General features: G+C 37.9%; 2 protein-coding genes across 2 annotated transcripts; both read right to left on the reverse strand.

The window, feature by feature from the left end:
* Nucleotides 1–1,309: 1,309 nt before the first annotated feature.
* Nucleotides 1,310–2,254, reverse strand: LOC138083804 (olfactory receptor 1E5-like). The gene has a single exon (XM_068977715.1). It carries the CDS (start codon nt 2,252–2,254, stop codon nt 1,310–1,312), a length of 945 nt encoding a protein of 314 aa, XP_068833816.1.
* A 7,236-nt stretch (nt 2,255–9,490) lies between these two features.
* SPATA22 (spermatogenesis associated 22) lies at nt 9,491–22,501 on the reverse strand. The gene is made up of 8 exons (XM_068978955.1): nt 22,459–22,501; nt 21,283–21,411; nt 17,927–17,987; nt 17,699–17,794; nt 15,950–16,292; nt 14,817–14,949; nt 12,317–12,414; nt 9,491–9,682 (listed from the first exon to the last, which is right to left on the reverse strand). Exons 1-8 carry the CDS (start codon nt 22,499–22,501, stop codon nt 9,491–9,493), a joined length of 1,095 nt encoding a protein of 364 aa, XP_068835056.1.
* Between the last annotated feature and the right edge of the window lie 1,087 nt (nt 22,502–23,588).

Consider the following 23,588-nt stretch of genomic DNA (forward strand, 5'->3'; position numbering starts at 1 on the left):
GTGAACCTTTGCAGAAGAAGATGGAAGGAAGAATCTGTATTCAATAACGAAAAGCTTCTTTTAGCAGAGTGAGAATTTTGAGTTTTGACCTGAGAGGACAGGATATTATTTAAAGCAGGGTTTGGGTTTAAAAAAACAAACAAACAATAAATTGTAAGGCGAATGCAGAGAAAAAGAGAGCAAGCCGGGCAGTCAGGCAAGAAAAAAAAATTTAATGGCGGGAAAAGAGAGGGTGACTGGCCTTAAGGAAAACCAGTGTCCTCCCTTTCTGACAGAGTCCTTCTTATACCCGACCAATGAAAAATTCTCTGAAAGGATGGTCACGTAGCTGGAGGTCTAGAATCTGGTGGTCTTGCAGCTTTGAGAAGATAGGCAGCAGTGAGATAACAGGATGCCATTAGGGCAATTTCGTCAGTCTTGCAGATCACTGTGATTTTATTCTTGGTTTGCAAGGTCGACATAAGGAGCCATCTTGTCAATAAGACCCCACATGGGCCCTATCATAAATTAGTTAACAATTTAAGACAAAGATCAAGTAAAACTTTTTAAATGATGCTTCTTAGAATTACTTGGGAAAAACGAAGAGAAAGCCCTTGCCTGCAGGTCACTGGCATCCCCTTTTTGAGTCCAGCTGTTGAAGCCTCGCACTCCGGGAAACAAATTCAGAAGGACAGTGCAGATAGTGGAGTGCAGTTTGTTACACCTGTGGGCCTAAGGAAGAGTCTCCTCTTAGCCAAGGACCCTGACCAGTTTTTCGGAAAACCTTATATACCCTCAGTGTACGTGCTCAAATCCACCTCCCCAAATTCCCTGAAACTAGTCTGAACAAAGGAAAAGAAAGATAAACTCAAAGTTAACCCGTGATCCATAGGCCTTAAGTCTAGGTAATTAACAATGGATAATTATCAATAGGTCTGTGGTCACACCCCAATAAGCATAATAGAATGCATGAGTCTATTCAGTTTCACAGATAATTAGGGTATTCTTCGGAGGGTCTAGGTAGGAGCCCTGGGGCTCTTCCTTCCGAGGGTCTGGTTTTCCAGTTGGTATGTCGTTTTCATAGACGCTGGGCATATAGCTCAAAGTCCACAGTCTGGCCCAAGATGGAGTCCTGCTTTCAAGATAGAGCCTGTTCTGTCTTTTCCTCGTTCACAGCTACATATCTCCACTTGAGCTTTTACTTTGGCAATTTCTAGCTATGTAATTTAACCAAAAGACCATTGGGGAAAAGATAAGTCTGTGTTAATATCCCAATTTTAATGTCAATATACCTACTGAATAAAATTGTGTAGAAATCTCAGCTCTACCATTACAGAGAAAAAGGAGTTTTCTTTTTGTAAAAGACTCTTCCCAGGGCTCCCTTCATGTCTCTGTTCCTCAAGCTGTAGATGAAGGGATTCAGCATGGGGGTCACCACAGTGTACATCATAGCCATCACAGTCTCCTTAACAGTAGAATTATTAGCTGATGGGCATAAGTAGAGACCAATAACTGTCCCATAAAACAGGGACACCACAGTGAGGTGGGAGCCACAGGTGGAGAAGGCCTTGCGGATGCCCCTCGCAGAAGGGACCTTGAGGGTGGAGGACACGATTCGAGCATAGGACGTGATGATGAGTAGAAAGGGGATCACAAGAATGAGCCCTCCCGTGATAAATATCACCAGCTCATTCACTCGAGTGTCAGAGCAGGACAGCTTCAGCAGAGCAGACATGTCACAGAAAAAGTGGGCAATCACGTTGTCTTCACAAAAATGCAGCCTGGCCATGAGCAGGGTGTGCAACATGGCATGGAATGTGGTGAGCACCCAGGACAGCACCAGCAGGGAGAGACAGAGCCTGGGGCCCATGATGGCGGTGTAGTGCAGGGGGAAGCAGATGGCCACGTAGCGGTCATAGGCCATGGCCACAAGGAGGAAGCTCTCCAGGTCTGCAAAAAACAGGAAGAAGTACATTTGTGTCAGGCAGCCAGCATAGGGGATGGACGGGTCTTGGCTCTGCATGTCCTGTAGCAATTTGGGCATTGTGACAGAGGAGAAGCAGAGGTCAGAGAAAGACAGGTTACTGAGAAACAAATACATGGGTGTGTGGAGGTGGGGGTCCACTCGAATCAGGAACATTATGAGGAGGTTCCCCAGGACGGTGGTAACATACACGGCCAGGAGCAGAGTGTAGAACAGGCCTTGGTGCTCTGGCTCAGTTGGCAGGCCCAGGAGGAGGAACTCTGAGATGATGGTTTGGTTTCTTCCTGTCATGCTCTGTGTTCAGTATCTTTAGGAGAAAATGATGGTGTCCATTAAACACCTGAATAAAAATGAACATTATGTCTGTTAATTGGTGGTCAATGATTGATTTCACCATCATTATATGTAACAACACTTTGTAACCAGAAATATACTATGTCTCCAAATCCAAGCCACTTTTCAGACTTTTCCTTCATTCCTCATCAATTAGCATGTAAAAGAATATTAACTCTGATTTCCCTTCTAAAACACTCTCATCTTCTATATTCTATGTGATCACATTGGTTCTCCTGATAGTTTCCTTACCATTCATTCCCAGTCACTTTGATTGGTTTCTTCTCCATTCTCTTATATACTGGTGTTTTCTTGGGTTTTTTCCTAAATACCATTCTCATAATTTTATATCTACAGCCCTGGAAGAACTCACATATTCCTTTGGCATCCATTACCATCTAAAGCTCATGGGTAGACTTTTATCACTTTCATCATTGGCTTACTGATTATGTTCCCCACGGAATATCACAAGCCTCTTCAGCCATCCACAGATCCCATATGAAATTCATGAGCCTACCCTGCCCTTCTCCCGATCCACTCCTTCGGGTCTATCATCCTTCAGTAAAAGAAATCCAGGCCCAACATAGAAACCTAGGAGTTTTCTTTCAGTCTCTCCTTTCTGTCACTATCAGGACCCACTCTATCAAGTGCTATAGATTCTCCCATTCAATTCTCTAATTCATCCACTACTATCCCAACCCTCACTACCCTGGACCAGGCTAACATTATAGCTTGTCTGTATTACTTAACAGCCTCTTAATCTCCCTGCTTCCATACTGACTCCCCTTCAATCTCTTTATACTGTGGCGCTCTAAGATAAAAATCTGATCATTACTCTCATAAGGTCCATGGGTTCTCACTGCTCTTTCAAAGGCCAAAAGGCGCTTCATGATCTGACCCTTGCCTCCACATCTTCATCCAGTCCCATTATGACACACACACCCTACTCTCACCAAGGCTGCGATTAAAAGTCACAGTGTCTTGCTCCATCCTTTTGCACCTGCTGTCCTCCTGCCTAGCACCTTCCTGCCTTGGCTCCCTCTTCACCTGGTGTGCCTGTATTTATCCATCAGGCGTGTTACATGCCACTGGGAAATGGAACATTTCCTGCCATGTCAGTAAACAAGAATGTCACAGTCATCGGTAATTCCAGCACTCCAGGGCACTCAGGAAGGAGAACAAAACCTGTGCCCTGGCAGCCATCAGGCTTCAGCCACTCCCTATGGTGAGCACTGAAGAACTCAAGACGTGAAAAATCACAGGACACTGGGTATCCAGATAACTAAGGTGCATAAGAAAGGAATGATTTCAGTGAGCCCAGATTCTTGCATCTTCCCATACACAGTTCTAAATTCCTTAACTTGAGATAGCTGCTGCTGCGTCGCTTCAGTCGTGTCCGACTCTGTGCGACCCCACAGACGGCAGCCCACCAGGTTCCCCCGTCCCTGGGATTCTCCAGGCAAGAACACTGGAGTGGGTTGCCATTTCCTTCTCCAATGCATGAAAGTGAAGAGTGAAAGTGAAGTCGCTCAGTTGTGTCCAACTTTTCTTTATTTCACAGAAATACTTTTTTATTTAAAAATTATTTTTGGCTGTGCTGAGTCTTCGTTGCTGCATAGGCTTTCCTCTAGTTGCGGGGAACAGGGGCTACTTTCTAGTTGTGGTGCACGAGTTTCTCACTGTGGTGGCTTCTCTTGTTGCGGAGCACAGACCCTAGGAAAACTGGCTTCAGTCGCTGCAGCCTGCGGACTCAGTAGCCGCGGCTCCTGGGCTCTAGAGCACAGGCTCAGTAGTTGTGGCGCACCATCTTAGCTGCTCTGCGACATGTGGGATCTTCCCAGATCAGAGACAGAGCCTGTGTCTCCTGCACTGGCAGGCAGATTCATTATTGAGCCACCAGAGAAGCCCTACAAAAATGCTTTTGATGCTCAGACTACCTGCCCTTTGTTGCAAACTTCTATATAACCTGATTCTTTCTCCCGATCCCCGCCTCCTCGGAGCAGTTCTCTCAGGGTCGCTTAAGATGCTGTCTCCCAGGCCTGAAGCCCTAAAAATTCCCACCGAAAAAGACGTAACTCAATCTTTAGGTTGTGACTATTTTTAAGTCAACACTGTTTACTCAGCTAAACCCTCCTGTCATCCCAGACCAGGTAAGAACCAAGTGCTTTGTTTCCACAGCATCCTGTGCTTGTTCCATAGCACACAATGCCCAGGGGTATTATTTGTTTACAGCTGTCTTTCCCCACTGGAGAAGAAACTGGCAACCCACTCCAGTGTTCTTGCCTGGAGAATCCCAGGGACGGGGGAGCCTGGTGAGCTGCCGTCTATAGGGTCGCACAGAGTCGGACACGACTGAAGCGACTCAGCAGCAGCAGCAGCAGCAGTCTTTCCCCCCCAGATTGTAAATTCCATGCAGGCAAGGGCATATATGCCTCCACCACTGGAGCAGTGCCGGCATCTGGAATAATGCCTGACTGTAGCCAATGGTTCATTTTTTGAAATATTTATTGGCCGTACTTCAGGATGGGACATGCATTCCTCTAACTTTAAAGACAGAAAACCTGTTATTTTAGAATATCTACTCCTACTTAATCTTCTCAGAACAAGAGCTCACTAGTTTTTGACACTTTTTTTTTACAGAATGCCTGGATGTAACCTCAAACTCATGGAAGTATTAGACTATCCCAACAACACTGCTCTTTTTTTCTTTTAAACTTTTTATTGTGTTTTGGTTTATAACTGATTGATTCGGCTTCCTTGATGGCTCAGATGGTAAAGAATCCACCTGCAATGTGAGACACCTGGGTTCAATCCCTGGGTTGTGAAGATCCCCTGGAGGAGGGCATGGCAACCCACCTCAGTATTCTTGCCTGGGGAATTCCCATGGACAGAGGAGCCTGGCGGGCTACAGCCCATGGGGTTGCAAAGTCGGACACTACTGAGCAACTAAGCACAGCACAGCACATAACCAATTAACGACCAATGTTGTGATAGTTTTAGGTGAACAGGAAGGGATTCACCCATACATATCTATGTATCCATTCTCCCCCAAATCCCCTTCCCATTCAGGCTACCACTGAGCAGAGCTCCGACAGCCATTCTACTTTTCATCCTGAACATTCAGAATCTACACCCACACTGTATTCCTTCTATTGATATCCACAGGATTCAGGGATATCAATAATGAAAAAAAATTAAATCTGACATATACATTTAGTAATTTGGGGAGAAAAGGAAGAAATAATTTCTACCCCTGAGAACTTCCAGTGTTTTTCCAGATACAACTGTGCCTCAGAGCTGAGAAAATAAGGAGTGCTAGGAATATGGTTAAGTTCCATCCCTCAAAGAGATCAATTCCAGATGCTGGGATTTCACCCTGCTGATGCTGTTTAATTGAGCCACATTATTAATTTTTTATATGTGGACTTAATGTGCTAGTTGGTGTGGCAGTAACGGAAAGCATCGAGTTAGGCTTCATGCACCTGGTTTTCCAGAATTTTGTTTCCCTGGAAAACCAGTGCTGCTCATCTCTGGCATCAAGAATTTTTATTAGAAATCACAAACCAGAGAGCTGGCACTTGCAGATGCTGCTAGAGGACTAGGGTAAGAGCACCAGTGGCTCCATTAACAACCAATGCCTCTCATCTTCAGCAGGTGAATTGTCGGTTCTCAGTCCTTGCTGCCCATAAGAATCACAAAGGGCAGTGCTTCTAAAGATTAGTTTATATATGAATTACACAGGGGTCCTCTTAAATGCTGATTTTGATTTAGCAGGCTTGCTGTGGTGCCTAAAATTCTGTATTTTATGAGCACAAATTTTACATTCAGTGATTCCCAATTTTGTTGGTCTGTGGACCATGCTATATTTAAAAGCATAGATTACTGCACCCTCCCCCAGTAAATATAAATCAGAACCTCTGGGGAGAGGGGCTTGCTATCTGCAACTCCTTGCTTGCATGCATGCTAAGTCGCTTCAGTCTGACTCTTTATGACACTATGGATTGTAGCCCACCAGGCTCCTCTATCCATGGGATTCTCCAGGGTAGAATCCTGGAGTGGGTTGCCATGCCCTTCTCCAGGGGATCTTCCCCACCCAAGGACCAAACCCGTGTCTCTTATGTCTCCTACATGGGCAGGTGGGTTGTTTACCACTAATACCATCTGGGACACCTAAAGTTCCTTAAATAATTCCAATAGGTAGTCAAGGGTTATGGACCATTGCATTAAATGCCTGACCTGCAGAGAGGTCTTCTTTTGAAATAATACAATTTTATGCGTTATAATACATAGTAATATTTATACACTCTATCATTAATAAAAAAAAAACTAATGAAACTGGTGAACAGCAGTCACATTATTTCTAGAATATGGAGAAATCAAGGGAAGTTGAGAGGTAAAGAGGATTATCATACCTGAAAAGCTCTGCTGGAGAACATCACACAACCTGGGAAATCAAGACCCTCAGGTTGGAAGGACTCTAAGTGACTAGCTCATTCACAATCTGCCCAACTTACCCAGTGTGTGAGGGTGACTCCAGGACCCTGACCTGAGATCCTGCTCCCCTTTATTCACTAAGGGGCACTATCTGCCCCTGTAGTCATCACCTGTGTCTGAAAACTCCCTTCTCACGTCTCCCATTCTGCACATCCTTGGGCCTAAGGGGCCCTGGATCCCAGAGGAGTCTGGATCCTGGAGGAACTCATTAAAAAGAAAGCAATTACCCAGGACCTCTCTAGGACAAATACTATCAGGGTCCAGAAGTAGTGACTAATTACAATCACTGATCACACCTGACTATACTTTGGGGAAGGTGGGAATGAAGAAAAGCTTATATATGAAAGCTTGCTGCTGCTGCTGCTGTCAAGTCACTTCAGTCGTGTCCAACTCTGTGTGACCCCACAGACAGCAGCCCACTAGGCTCCTCTGTCCCTGGGGTTCTCCAAGCAAGAATACTGGAGTGGGTTGCCATTTCCTTCTCCAATGCATGAAAGTGAAAAGTGAAAGTGAAGTTGCTCAGTCGTGCCCGACTCTTAGCCGACCCCATGGACTGCAGCCTACCAGCCTCCTCCGTCCATGGGATTTTCCAGGCAAGAGTACTGGAGTGGGGTGCCATTGCCTTCTCCAATATGAAAGCTTAATCCCTGCTTATTTAAAGAATGGATAGTAGTCCTGGGGAGCCTACATTTTCAGCAGGGAAAAAAGATGGAGATGCCATAAAAAGCAGCGACCAGAATGCAAATATCCCAAATAGCTTAGGAGTCTAGGAAATCCCAGGGACAGAGGAGCCTGGTGGGCTACAGTCCACGGAATTGCAAAGAGGCAGGCACGACTTAGCAACTAAACCAACAGCAGTAGCAGCCAGGAGTTTAGGCTTTATCCTGTGGACAAAAAGAAGCGTAGAATACCACCATGAAATACATACTTTGCAAAGATTCCCAGGGTGGCAAAAGAAAAATACATTAAAAAATCTTAGTTCAAAATTAAGTGTTTTTTTCCAGAAGCTTCCCAGTGGTCCCAACAACATTTATTGAATAGTCTCTCTTCTCTACTGATTTCAGGTCCTAAGTTTTCTATACACTTGGGTTTACTCTTATACTTTAAATTGTTATACTGTCCTATTCATGAGTCAGTACCATATTCTGCATGAATAAATATGCCTTCATAATACATATTTAGTTTTTTAATGTCTGCCATTTCTGACACTCTTTCCTTCATGTGGTGGAGCCTGATTTCCGTCCTCCTAAAAGTGGTCCATACTTAATGGTCCATTCCAACAAATAGAATGTAGTGAAAGTGATGCTTTGTGACTTCCAAGGCTATGTCATATAAAGGATAACTCCACCTAGTTAATTTGCTGCTGAATTACTCGCTCTAGGGGAAGCTAACTACCATGTCATGAGGACTCTCAGGCAGCCCTTTGGAAGGCCCCCTTCCAACAGCAAGAACCCACCTGGCATCCTCCTAAGAAACCCAAGCCAGAGCTGCCCAACCAAGCCACTTCATAAATCTTGGCCTACTGAAACTGTGAGAGATAATAAATGCTTGTTGCTACAGCCACTAATTTGGTGGGCAATCAGTTATGCAACAATAGATAACTAATACATGTTCAAGGCTTTGTAATATTTGATAAAACTATCTTCTACTATTCTTTTTCAGAGTATTCCTGACTAGTCTCATTTTCTTATACACGTAACTTTTATTATTCATTTGGCTAATGTGTGTGTGTTTGGTTTTGTATACAGAAAGAAATAAATTACATGTTACAAATTAATCTTAGAAAAATCAACATCTTTGTCTTCCTATTCAAGACAATGATTTTATTTTTCTATTTGTCCAAGTCTTCTTTTGTGTCCTTCTTTAGAAGGTAAAGTTTTGTTCATATTTTCCCACATTTATTACTTAGTATTGGTTAGTCTTAGATATTTTTAAAATGGTATCATTATCCAGTTTACACTCTAATAATGGTTCAGATCATATACATAACATGTACTAATGATTTCTGCATATTAAGTTTTCTATTCCGGTGCCTTACCAAATTATCTCATTTTATAGTAGTTCCTTAGTTGATTTTCTTAGGTTTTCCATATATACAATTGTATCATCTACCAACAGCAATATTTATTATTTCTCTTTTATTTCCCAATTATTTCTCTTTTATCTAACATATTCTATGGGTCCCAGAATATAAATCCCATAAATTCAGAGACTTTTGTTACTTTGTTAACTGCTTTGTTACAAACAAGGACATGAAATAGTGCTTGGCATAGAGTATATGCCCACTAAATATTTGAATTAAATGAATTAAAATTTTGAATTAAATTAATTAATAGTCTAACTACTCCAGTATAATGTTCAATTACAGTACTGACAATGGGCACCTGGTCTTGTTCTTAACTTCAGTGGGAATGTCTGACTCAAATGTATTATTTTCTCATATTAAGTTAGTATCTACTTATTCCTATATTTTTGAGCATTTTTATTTGAAATGGTTTTTTAACTTTAGCAAATGCACCACTTTTGTAAAAACAGTAAAATTATTTTTCAAAAATTCTTCCCACATTTAAAAGGATTTAAATATTTTAATTCAACAAGTGAAACACAGAAAAACAGCAGCCAAAAAACCATGGCGATGATAATGTAAACAATAACAGAAAAATGCTTACTTTATACTATTTAAACTTCCTTCATCACTACTTAAACTTCATTCATTATACTAGTATAATATCTCATTTCAGCATCTACAATTTTAACAAATGCTTGGAAAGTTTTTTGTTCAGAGGCAGATGCCGGTCTGACAGAAACACATTTAAAAATATTCTTTTTCTGGTCGTAGTTTCCAACACATCTGTGAACTCGGCCTCTAATCAGTCTGGGAAGTTCACGATCCTGTTTTTCAAAAAATAAATATTGATAAAGTTAATTATTACTCTGTTTGAATTTAAATTTTTTTAAACTAATAATATGATCAACTAAATACGAATCACTATAAAACGCTGTTAATTCGTCATTTAGGGCCCCCCTTCTGACAAGACCATAATAGCTAGGCATAAATGGATGCCCTGTTACAGAAGAAAGACCTTCATTTGGGTAAGGCTTCTTACAAGCCAGTGAGCTGCTGTTTCTTAAAAAATTGAATAATTCCCAATATATCAGCACATGAATACTCACTTCTATTAGACTGCCAGAGCTCCTCTTTCAGTAGACGGCAGTCAAGCTAGTTCAGACCAACTTTCCCACTAAAACCAATTAGAATAGCTGGATGGAATAATTATTTTAAAATATCCTCCCAGACATCAGAGAGATACAAACGGCAGTGAGGAACTGCAGAGACCCTAACTAGGGGGAGGATAGAAGTCCAGAATGGGCCTGATATCTGGGGATACCTTCCCCCTGTGAGGTAACTGCTGATCATAATCAAGGCAGTTTAAGAATCTAATAAACTGAGCAGAGCTTCTGTGGGCTTATAGGGCTAGGAGAAAAAATGGAATCCAAGGTTCCCCAAAGAAAAGAGATTCTGGTAACCATACCACCCCCACCCCAGGCTTAGGGTTGGGAGATTCAAAAGAGCTATGTCCTAATAGAACTCATAAGCCAGGAAAAGACAAGCCAGCTCCAAAACCTCTCAGTCAAACCACAGAGTATGAGAAGATTCACGATATACATAATAGACAAAGAACTTGCACTCAGAACAGATTTTTCAAAAACTCCTACAAATCAATAGACAAATAATTTATTAGAAAAAATTATAAGAGGCCTGAACAGACTTGTCAGAAGAATGCATCTCACTGGCCAGTAAACATCAAAAGTGCTGAACCTCAAATAGTCACCAGGGAATTGGAGAGAAATGAGATAGCACTAAACTGACCCACTGGAATGGCTAAATTAGAAACGACTGAGAGAACTAAATGTTGATAAGACTGAAGAAAAACTAAAACTCTCCTATGCTGATTGAGTTCATAACTCTTATAACCCTCTAGAAATTTCTTTGGCAACAACTCCATGTAGAACGTACACATGCACTACAATTCAGCAATTTTATTTCTAGGCATATACACAATAGAAAGGCGTGCATGTGCACAACAAGAATGTCACTGAGTATTACTCATAATAACAAAAAAAACTGGAAACCACCAAAAGACATCCATAACAGTAGAAGAGAAAATCAAATTGTGCTATATTCATATCACATAGAAACATAAATAAATGAACTTCAGCTACATGCAACAACATAGATGAATCTTACAACATTTCACTGAGTGAAAGAGACCAGACATAAAATCAGACATATCATATGATACTATTTATAGAAAGTTTAAAAACAGGCAGAATTAATTTATGATATTAAAAGTCACAATAGTTGTTACTTTAATGCAGAAAACAGAGGTAGTGAATGAGAACAGGCACAAGGAAACACAGGGTGAAAGCAATGTTCTATTTCTTAACCTTGGTTATGTTCACTTCTGTGATAACTTCATAGATTGTACAGCTTTTCTGTATATGATATACTTTAATAAAAATCTTTTTAAATTTAGACTAGAGAAAAATAATAAGCATCTAAGATATTCTAAAAATAGCATTCAATTACTATTTCTTGTCATCTGCTATGTGTTAGATGCTATGCATTCATATATTCTATAACCTAATATCCAAAACAACCTTTCAAAGTGGGAATTAGTCTCAATTTACTGATTAGAAAACTGATGCACAGGAAGTGTAACCAACTCACTCAAGGTCATAAAGCTAGTGAATGGTGGGGTACACACTGGAATCCAAGTGAGATTTCAGAATTAAGCTCAATTTCAGGTTTAATACCAAACTCTTTTACAAAGTATGTAAGTATTATAAGGTTTCCATTCTCCTTTGTTACCAAGCCTCTTCCCTACATCCCAGCCCACTGTTTCTGCCTTTCCCCAGGTTCAGAACAACTACCCTTAACTTACCCTGTCACTTACTAACCGTACACCCTGGTAATTGTAAACTGTTTGCAGTTTCCTGAACAATCTAGGCTCTAACAGTGCTTCATGTCTTTACAGGAACTGCTCCCTCAGTGTAGAATGCATTCCTCTCACCTCTTCCCCTACTTTCCAACACTTTGGCTTAATCTATTAGACCTTACATATCTAAGGTCAGATATGTTACTACATTCTTCATAAAGCTTTCCCTGATCTCACCTATCCTCCCTATCTACTTCTATGGAACCATGCACACATCTCTGTCATACCACTTATTATATAAGTGTAATATTTATGTATCTGTCTCTACCTGAGATTATAAACTCTTTGAGAGAAAGGGCCATTTACCACTTATATTCCACTTTGCACCCCTGCATCTAGCATAGCCCCTATAACATAGTAAGCTCTCCACATCAGTTGAGCAAATAAGCAATTTTAACATCAGAATTGAACCAAACAAAATGTCAAAAGCACTACTAGTTAACAGAATTTCTACTACAGTGAAACTATAGCCTGCATTTGTAAGTTTTGTTGGCATAGGCTTTGCAAAGAATACTTAAATACTCACTATTTCATAAAATACACATGGCAGAGTATGTTTCCCATCTCTCATAAGAAAAGTCTTTGAACAGTATGGGCCAGGTCTAACAGCTGAATCGAGAACAGCTAAGCAACATTGAAACAGAGGGGGAAAAAAAAATCAGTGCTGGTAAAACACAAATAAAGTTTAACAAAGAGAAGTTGATATTTAACTATTCCCATACCAATCTCTCATAGTTTTATTTATACAATAATAAGAAAACATTTTTAAAGGGTAAGATATTCTGAAACTGTTTTATTCTAAGGAAAACAAAATTTCTGGCCCTCTCCAACTCGGGAACTGATTATATAACAAAAATATAACTGACAATAAGTGGCCATCTGAAACTTTCTCCTTTGTTGTTTTTGTGTGTTTTTATATTTCTATTTTTTTTGGCCATGCCATGTAGCATGCGGGATCCTAGTTTCTTGACCAGGGATCAAACCTGTGCCCATACAGCATAAGAACAGTGTCTTAACCACTGGACCACCAGGAAATCCCTGAAGTTTTGTGAATGTGTTTGATGCAGTGGTTAAATCCTCAGACCAATCTACTACATACTACACACCGAACTGTGTTAGTTGCTCGGTCATGTTTAACTCTTTGCGACCCCACAGACTGTAGCCCACCAGGCTCCTCTGTCCATGGAATTCTCCAGGCAAGAATACTGGAATGGATCATCATTTCCTTCTCCAGGGGACATTTCCAATCAAAGGATTGAACCCAGGTCTCCTGCACTGCAGGCAGATTCTTTACTGTCTAAGCCACCAGGGAAGTCCACATATTAAACACACACATATAATACATAAACATTATGATTTAATGAAGAAAAAACACTGAATTAGAATCAGAAGTCATGCGATTGAGTCTCAGTTCTTCACTTACTAAACTGAAAAAATTTAAACCTCTTTCAAATTTGTTTCATCTATAAAATTCAAATGATAATTCAAGCTTAATCTTAAGAGTGAGTCAAGTCGCTCAGTCGTGTCTGACTCTTTGCAACCCCATGGACTGTAGCCCACCAGGCTCCTCCATCCATGGGATTCTCCAGGCAAGAGTACTGGAGTGGGTTGCCATTTCCTAGTCACTATCAAGTGAGACCACTATTCATTTCTTTAATAGCCATCTATTGGGTACTGATAGTAAACACTTGTTGTTTTGAGGTCAATCTCCACTTCCCCTAATAATACTCAGATTTTCCTTTAGGAAATTTCCCCTATGCCATTCTTAGCTATACAATTTGGACTGGATGTGTCCCCACCTCCAGACCCGAGAGTGACCTGAGACTAACGTAAGCCAGTCAGTGTACCCCTTCCCCAGCTACAGAGTTCAGATTGACAATGAGAGCCTTGCTGCCCAGTCAGAAATGTTGATGTGCAAAGGGTCATTTGCTAGTTTCTGGAAAAGAGCAACCAGAAGAAACTATTAAAGAATGTGGCAATGTGGTGTAAAGAAGAATGTATGGTATAGAGAACTTTGATAATCCTCTTAATATCATAAGGGAAGAGTCAGAAGCTGCTGGAAAGACCATAATTGGAGCCCCAGAATGAAGCTAACACTGTGACAGGACAGAAAGATGGTTAAATCTCAAAAACATAATGCCAGATGAAAACGTAAACTCTACAGTTTAAAACACACAAAAACAGTAAATACATGTAAATTTATGAAATCAGATGTACAGAGCAAAATTATAAAAGCATGGAAAGGAAAGATACCATAGTTACTGTCTCTAGAGAAGAATAAAAACAGATAGGGGTGTTCAAAGATATCTATAAGATAGATATGTGGATATTTATTATAGGTCTCTGTACTTTTCTGTATGCTTAAAATATTTCATAATTTAAATTAAATTGAATATTTTATTTAAACGATGGAAAGAAATGTTTTGAATCTCTACTTGTTGTTTATCTCTTTATTCTAAGTAAAATTAAATTCCAGAAACATTCTATAAAACTCTCCTCCCTTTTGAATATTAATTCAGAAAACTGCAGGGATAAGTTAATTGTTGGGTGTTTACTCATATCAATCAAGGATTCTTCACAAATGTTCTTTTACGATATGTAATTTATAATTTAACTAACACAGAAATTGCTACTGGATTTAGGGTAATATAGTAGAAAGAATACTTTGAGAATAAGGAGACTTGGTGCCTAGATCTATTTTTGCTGCTAACTTTGTGATTTTTAGTCAAGTCTATTTTAATTATTTGCCTCATTTCCTCACCTACTTCAAGGGTTGAGCTAGATTACTTGTAAGAATCCTTCCAGTTTTAACATTACAAATTACAATAATACTAGCATGAATAACCAAGTTCATCTTAAGTCACACAAATCAATCAAGACACCGGAACTGAAGAAAATCGGAAAAATCCATAATCTCCTTTTGTAAAGTTTTATTTTTCTTTAAGAATCCCTAGGTATTCCTAGTAATCGTTCAAAATGATTGTCCAAATGATATAACTGAAGTATTTTTGAAGTAGTACACCTACCTAATATTTCAAAAAGAAGTACAGTTTTCTGTGCATGTTCACGCCAATACTTCATGCTTTCAATAACTGCAGATATAATTCTGAAAGAATTATCTTTTTCCCTAAGCTTTAACTGATATGATGAGGCTTCCTTCTGAAAAAATAAAAACACAGCAGTAGAAAAACCTGTCATTTTTTTCATCATATTCATTCACTTTCTATGTAAAGATTCTGGGTCCATATAATAGGCAAAAGTCCAAAATATGTTAAAATACTATGTAAAATATGTAAAAAAGAACTATTGCAAATTTTAGTACAGTTACTCCCCTAAATTAAAAGCATCATTAGTACTTTATAAAGGAAAAGAAACTAGAATACATTGGCGATAATTAAGATTTTTTTCTTTTTATCTCTTATTTTACACGAGCATTCATTTACTCATTCATTTGTTGATTCTTTAAATATTTTTAAAGCATCATGTGCCAATTCTGTGATAAACACAGGTAAGTCAAATACAATTTCTCTCCCTAATGTGCGCAAACTGAGGGAATCCAGACACATTTATTCATTCATTCCAAAAGCAATTATCGGCACCTACAGTGTGCCAGACATAGCTAATGAGGAAACAATACTGCAGGTAGACAACCTATCTACCTTCACAGATTTTACAGTCTAATAGGGGATTCAGATGATTAATAAATATATAACAGAATGTCAGAAATTGAAATATTCTGTGCATTTTTAAAAAACAGGATAAAAGGATAACAAGAGACAAGGATCATTATTTTAAGTAGCCTGTTGACTGAGGAATAAGCGAATAGTGAGTGTAAAGGCCTTGAGATAGCAATGTTTTGGCATTTTAAAAAATCAACTAAGGGTAGGATGGCCAAGACGGTGGAGTAGGAAGACCCTGAGCTCACGTCCTCTCATGGGCACACCAAAATTACATTTATTTATAGAGCAGCCATTCACAGCCTTTAAGAAAATATATTGGATAAAAACATTCATCTACTCCAATAGAACTGGCTATTTGTGCTAATCCAGTAATGTATGCCATGGGAGTGATTTCAAATGCTCTTGTCTCTGTAAGTTTCTAAATACTTATCTCACATTTTTTGATTGAAATACAAAAATGCAAATATTGAAAAGTTTACCTTGAGGGTGTTTACTTCTTGAAAACCATCCGATATTTTTTTCTTAAATTGATTTTGTTGAAGATTGGGCTTAAATGCCTGCAGTGTGCTGTTTTTGTCTAGACTTCTCATTGTGGAGCCAGGTATTTCTGATGACTTTGTTTGTCTGAGTGCTTCACTTTCTCTTTGGTTAGGTAAGTTAGTAGATTCAGATACTCTTAATTGTTTCTGCTGTTGAGCTCCCAAATTAATTGGACCTGAATTTATTCCATTATTTGTCATTAGATTTCTTCTTCTGCACTGAGGCTTAAAATCATTTTTATCCCAAGTTTTTAAACTGGTATTTTTGTTGCCATCTCTGTAGCTGTAATAGTATTTTTTAAAATGGGTATTAGTTTTGTTTCTATATACTTTTTCTTAATTAAAAGAAAATTATTAATTATTTAATTTGCATTTATATGGTAATTTGTACTACTTTGCAACTACTGACCATTTAGATATTCTAAACACATCATCACAGCAACCCTATAATATATTAAGCCTCTCTTTTCAGGTGAGGAAACAGAGTCTTAAGGAGGAAGTAACTTGCCAAAGTCACATAGCAAGTTACCGACAATCCAAAACCCAGAGAACCCAACTCAAAGTCAAGTGCCAAAGAATTTATTTTTAAACTATACAAGAATATATGAGTAGAAAGATTTTTTTCAGCGTACTAAGATTTTGAGTATGTTTGCTTCCTTTTTTAGACATTTATTTTTAAATTTTCTACAAAATCAGTTTTTCAAAAGTTAAACTATGGCTTGTCAGTGATTTTAAATCACAAAGAAAATAGATATAGGCAGGGTGGATAGCTGTCTGATTAGAAATTTTGTACTTTTACTGAATAGCTTAAAAGTCTTACTTATGAATTTGTTTCAGCATTTTACTAGCTACATTAACTTAAGTGAGTTGTACCAGCCAATCAGAACGTGATGTTAATGAGGCTAAAATTAGAAGTATAATTTCAGAGCAGGCTAGGCAAAAGTTCCACAGGAAAAAAACTAACCTAGTCACAATATTTATTTCTGAATAATTTTCCTAAAAATACCACAAGTACCAAAAGAGAGCAAACAATGCAACCCAACCCAACCTTGTTAAGGAAAAGAATCCAAAACTATTTCAGTAGTTACCACTTACCCAAGAATACTAAAGTCCAACCTAAAAAACAATCCATGTCCTTTTTGTATCTATTCATTTTTTTCACATTATTTAGACATTAAATTTGGATATCTCTGACAAGTGCCCCCACCATCTTAACAGATGCTTATGCATTTCGTGCTCCATCTTTCTTTCTTAATTCCATCCTATTTACCTTGGAGCTGACTATCTTACTAGGGTAAGACTGAGCATTCTGTTGGTTCTCAATTTCGAAATACATCCAACATTTAGATTCAGTTATTCCTGACTCTTTACCTATTGTCAATTAGCCATTAATGACAAAATCATAAATTCAAGGTGATAAATATTTACAGAATTTCATTATAACATGATGTATTCTTTGGAAATATAATCAATGTTAAATTTGCCTATTTTTAAAGTTTTATACGGCATGTTCTCTTCTTTCATAAAACATAGCTAGTATCAATACAGTTAGTTATTCAGTATAGAAATTTCCTAAATGTCAATTCTGTTTAAGAAAGGAAGAAAAGAGAGAGGAGGAGAGAAGGCAGTAAAGGAGGAGATGGGAAGGAGAAGAAGAAATAGAATAAGAAAAATCTTAAGTAGACTCACCTCCAATCACTCTTGCTGCTCTCAGCATTTGATTGAATAGATTTAGATACAGAATCTTGACTTCTCATAGGATTAGAAACTGAATGCGGTATTTGCCTTTCAAGGAAATATATCTTATTAACTATTAATAATTTGTTCCCCAATTGAGAAATATAAAATATACACAGAAGACTAACATCAATCAGTAACAGACACATGCATTTATTGGTACACATTTTTTTTACATACCCCGTATTCACTGTTTTTGTTAAAGGAGGCAACTCCGGATTCACAGCTTCCCAGGCCCAATCTCAAAAGATATAAGTAACACAGATAAGGGTAAGTTAGGTAGCGTTTGGGGGAAATAATTCTTTCATATTTAATTAATATGTGGGGGAGGCAACCGAAAGCCTGAAGGAGAAAAAAACTTGAATATGTGGACATGTTCTTTAAAAGTACTTTGTTGTGGAATTAGTCACAGTCTGTCTTAGTTATTTTTTAAGATATTTCCCTTTCCCACTGTATTCCAAGCAAGGTATTTAATCTGTATATCTTCCACAGTCATCTGTCTTAGTTATTTTTTAAGATATTTCCCTTTCCCACTGTATTCCAAGCAAGGTATTTAATCTGTATATCTTCCACAGTCAATCCTAGTAAAGTATCTTACACTCTGCAACATAAATTTCAGTGTAATCAATCTTTCTTAATCCCAACCCAAAAGCAAGAAATACATCAAAACCCAGAAAATATACACACATAGCATGCGTGTGTGTTTGAGAATACAGCAATTTTACCATCTGTTCTTTTTCTTACTATGTATATACACTCTGACATTTTCCATCTTACTCTATTCAGTTCTATTTATTTTTTTAAAAGATTGGTTATTTCCTAAACTACTAATGGATCAAGAGAAAAAAATGAAAAACACTGATCTAGTCCTCTCTCTTACCCATGATAAGATATTTTGTTGTATCTCTGACAGATAGTAATCCTGGTCAGAGCTTGAGAAGTTCAGTACTTCAGGATTATGTACATTTGCCTATGGAGCAACTCAAATGGTTATTTTTCAAGATCATCTGTCATTCATGCTACTTATAAAATATTTTAAATAGAAGAGAATTTTTTTAATAGCAGAAGATTACCAGATAAATGCTCACTTTCACATTTCCACAGAATTTTTTAACCTTTCATCTATAAAAATGAGAATAAAATGAAATTCATACTTTCAATTCCTCAAATGTGGAAGAAAACAAAATAACTAGAGATTTAAAATTAGATTAAGGTTTATTGCTGCACACTGGATGAAATTAATAAGTACTGATATATATATATATATTAAAGGATTTTTAAATTCTAGTTGCAGAAAATCCTGTTAAAGCATTTTAAGTGTGCCGCCGCAAAATGTAAATGTATATAACCAGCAGGTACCAAGTATATTTCAGAATATCTGACTGTCCATGCCTTCTTCCAAACAGAAGTAAAAAGGAAGTAAACATTAAGATCTCCCAGGACAAACCACCACAGCTAATTATTTCAGAGATGAGAGGCCTAACCATAAGGTTAAATTAAAGAACGAAACTAGAACACTCTCTAATACCATACACAAAAATAAACTCAAAGTGGATTAAAGATCTAAATGTTAGACCAGAAACTATAAAACTCCTAGAGAAAAACATAGGCAAAACACTCTCTGACATAAATCACAGCAGGATCCTCTATGACCCACCTCCCAGAGTAATGGAAATAAAAGCAAAAATAAACAAATGGGATCTAATTAAACTTAAAAACTTTTGCACAACGAAGGAACTATAAGCAGGTGAAAAGACAGCCTTCAGAATGGAAGAAAACAATAGCAAATGAAGCAACTGACAAAGAATTAATCTCAAAAGTATACAAGCGGCTCCTGCAGCTCAATTCCAGAAAAATAAACGACTCAATCAAAAAATGGGCCAAAGAACTAAATTTCTCCAAAGAAGACATACCGATGGCTAACAAACACATGAAAAAATGCTCAACATCACCTCATTATCAGAGACATGCAAATCAAAACCACAATGAGGTACCATCTCATGCTGGTCAGAATGGCTGCTATCAAAAAGTCTACAAACAATAAATGCTGGAGAGGGTGTGGAGAAAAGGGAACCCTCTTACACTGCCGGTAGGAATGCAAACTAGTACAGCCACTATGGAGAACAGTGTGGAGATTCCTTAAAAAACTGGAAACAGAACTGCCATATGACCCAGCAATCCCACTGCTGGGCATACACACCGAGAAAACCAGAATTGAAAGAGACACGTGCAGCCCAATGTTCATTGCAGCACTGTTTACAACAGCCAGGAAGGACATGGAAGCAACCTAGATGTCCATCGGCAGACGAATGGATAAGAAAGCTGTGGTACATATACACAATGGAATATTACTTGGCTATCATAAAGAATACATTTGAATCAGTTCTAATAAGGTGGATGAAACTGAAGCCTATTATACAGAGTGAACTCAGAAAGAAAAACACCAACACAGTATATTAACACATATATATGGAATCTAGAAAGATGGTAACAATGAACCTACATGCGAGACAGCTAAAGAGACACAGATGTAAACAACAGACTTTTGGATTATGTGGGAGAAGGTGGGGGTGGGATGATTTGAGAGAATAGCATTGAAACATGTATATTACCATATGTGAAACAGATCGCCAGTCCAGGTTTGATGCATGAGACAGGGTGCTCAGGGCTAGTGCACTGGGATGACCCTGAGGGATGGGATGGGGAGGGAGGTGGGAGGAGGGTTCAGGATGGGGAACACATGTACACCTGTGGCTGATTCATGTCAATGTATGGCAAAAACCACTACAATACTGTAAAGTAATTAGCCTCCAATTAAAATTAATTAATTTTTAAAAAATTATTTCAGTGACCTCATTTAAAAACATGAGTTGAAGCAAGGCTCACTGTCTCTAGAATTTGAATCAAGAGAAACAGAGGGCAGCCAACCATGGGCTCTAAGAACTAGAACTAAAAGCCTATGTTAACACCCAGCAAAGGCAACTTAGTTCACATACCAGTGGACACTAAAAGGAAGCCAGCTGGATCAAACAGTGAAAAGTCAACAAACGAAATAAAGCAAAAATTATATAAGAAGAGAAAAAAAGACAAGGGTCAACCACAAGAAATTCCTTGGCTTCTACCTTCTTAAGCTCTATTTTCTTCCATTTTCCCTGTGTTCCCATTCATATCCTTATTCCTGAAGCAACTTGAGTTTCTCCATTCTTTACCACCAAATGTTTAAGTCATAATATCTGTATGTGTTTTGTAATAGAAAAAAAAAAAAAAAAACTCTTTCCAATATAGCTTACTACTTCACTAGAACAAAGGCTCCGGATTTAAGATACCCCATTTAAATGCTAAGTCACCCTTGTAAACAAGGAAACTCTAACTGTTGTACTGGAATGCTCAGAAAGAGCCAAGTAATCCCTATAACTGGATAGTGGAAATAAGAAAAAAATACACTTTCCTTCTGTTTCTATTATAATATAGTAGAAGTTGTCATTTTCTATAATCCTCTTTCTTATTTACTGAGAATTTTCACTTTATTTTCTTACCTGATGGTAGAGGAGGGAAATCATAACTGTCAGAAGCATTACTGATACCTGGATCATTTTTACATGGATTGGATGTTAATGGCTGTCTATTCCTCTTTTTCTGATTGAACAATGGTACAGGCAAACAGCCTAAATTGAAAGTGCCAAAAAATTAGTACACAATAGGCAAACAATCAGATATAGTCATAGAATAATTATTAGTATATAATAATATACTATTTGAATTTGTCTATTTCTATATGTTACTTTTATATTTATTACAGATATATTTATATAGATTTGGATTTATTTTTATACTCTTTTAAAGATCCGAAATAGCCTTCTCTGTCCCTCTAAAAAATCCTTTCTTGTTCTATGTTACCATCACCTTAATTCCTCTTATTTGGCAGTAATTCGCTTCTCCTTCCTCATCCCCCAACCCTTTCCAAAACCACTTTTTGCTTTGTTTACTGCTCTCCTGTGCTTGCTTATTACCATATCAACTGGAAGGAACCCTTTCAGTACGATACAGGTAAAGGAGAACCAAAATTTGACCTATGCTTTCCAAAATCCTAATCACTCTCTGACTATAGTAGCAGACCCTTTAAGGCCATGGTTCTTTAACTTCAGTTTGACTAAGATTTATCTGTAATTATGCTTAGCATGCCAGTTCCTAGACCCCACTCTCATAAATTTTATTTCAGTACATTTGCTTTGGGAGTCAAAACTCTGCAATTTCACCAAGAACTCCAGGGGTCTGTAATATGTATTTTCTATGGATCATTCTTGAAATGACTTAGAGTGATGGTAATATATCCAATCTCCCTGGCACATAAATATTTCAAATAAGCACAAAACAAATCAATTACACAGGGTTTTAAAGAGCAAATCCAAGAACAAATCCAGAGCAAATCCAGAAAAGCCTGATTTTACTTACACCTAAGCCAATAAGTGTTTTGTCTTATTTCTTTCGACCTAAAAAGAGGCTAGACTATATATATATATGTTCATTATTTTTAAAAGTTCCTTCCAAAGTGTTGTATCTATATGCTATACAAACTATATATATATATATATATATACACACACACACATACATACAAAAAGTTGTATCTATATAGGCTATATATATATATAATATGTAATATATGCTACATACAAACTACAGAAATTTTAAAAATAAAAGTCAGTCAATACCTGCTGTACTTCGAGTTGAATTTTCATTTAGGTTTCTCTTCATTTCTTTCAATATCAAAGTCTCTAATTTTTATTCTCCAGCGCTCCAACCTTACAACGTGAAGTTGTCTGACTAAACCTTCAAAGAAAGAAATTTATACCTCATATTGTATCAACAACAAAATCAAGTGCTCAGCCGAGTAATTACTGAAATTATGGTTTAAAGCTATGACTTGATAAACCTGATAAACACTCTACAGAGTCTTTCCCTTTTCAGGTAAGAATTTACATGACACATTTTTTCAAATTAGTTTGAAGTTAAAAACTAGGGTGGCTATAATCTTGTTTCCTAAACATATGTGAATTTTCACAGTCTATGTAATTTATTTCAGAATCAAGGACCCAACGTGAGAATAATTCTGAACGAGATGTACATAGAGGAAAATGGACCACAATATTGGCAAACATGCTTACAAGGCCAGGGAGGAAACATACACAACTGAACTAGCCATGTGAGAATGTGTTGTCTCACTTTAAAACACCATGTAGATCATGTGCTTTAGTCATTAGTTTGAGATCTCTGGATTATGCAATACCAAAGACTAAGACCTCACTTAATATCCAGAATAACTGTAATGATAAGTTTCAACTCTGTTTCTGTAATTCCAAGTGAAACAAGATCTGTTTTTTTTTTTTCCTTTTACCACAGGATTTCTTTTGTCGTTTTTTCCATGTCCAGCCTCTTATATTTCAATCTCACTTTAATACATACTTGCCTATTTTGTGAAAAATTAAGATTTAAACTTAAGTAAGATAACTTCCGCTCTCAAGGACCACCCCATGAGAGAAAGAGACATGAACACTACTGAGTAATAATGCAAATCATACTGAGGTAAATAGCATCAATTATCATTTTTAGAAATAAAACTTGGGAAACATGAGGTTAGGGACTGTCTCAGCTTTGTTTCCACAGCTTGGCCTTGAACCTGGATATAGCAAGCCCTTTAGAGAATATTTCTGACGCCATTCTAGGAAACAAAATAGAAGTTAAGCGACCTTTTCCTAGCCCAGAAATACCAACGCAACACACCTGAAACTAAAAGGGGACAGCAAGGGCTATTACGGTTTCTGAGACTTAGGCAAACAAAAGC

The sequence above is a fragment of the Capricornis sumatraensis genome, chromosome 8 (genome assembly GCF_032405125.1).
Source record: "Capricornis sumatraensis isolate serow.1 chromosome 8, serow.2, whole genome shotgun sequence".
Taxonomy (NCBI): Eukaryota; Metazoa; Chordata; class Mammalia; order Artiodactyla; family Bovidae; genus Capricornis; species Capricornis sumatraensis.

Coding starts and splice junctions, on each gene's coding strand:
- SPATA22 (XM_068978955.1), bottom strand. CDS start 22,501: ATGAAGAGAAACCTAAATGAAAATTCAACTCGAAGTACAGCAG. Junction 17,988..21,282: donor TTTCCCTCCTCTACCATCAG/GTAAGAAAATAA, acceptor ATATCTTTTGAG/ATTGGGCCTGGGAAGCTGTG. Junction 14,950..15,949: donor AAGAAGTAAACACCCTCAAG/GTAAACTTTTCA, acceptor TTATTTTTTCAG/AAGGAAGCCTCATCATATCA.
- LOC138083804 (XM_068977715.1), bottom strand. CDS start 2,254: ATGACAGGAAGAAACCAAACCATCATCTCAGAGTTCCTCCTCCTGGGC.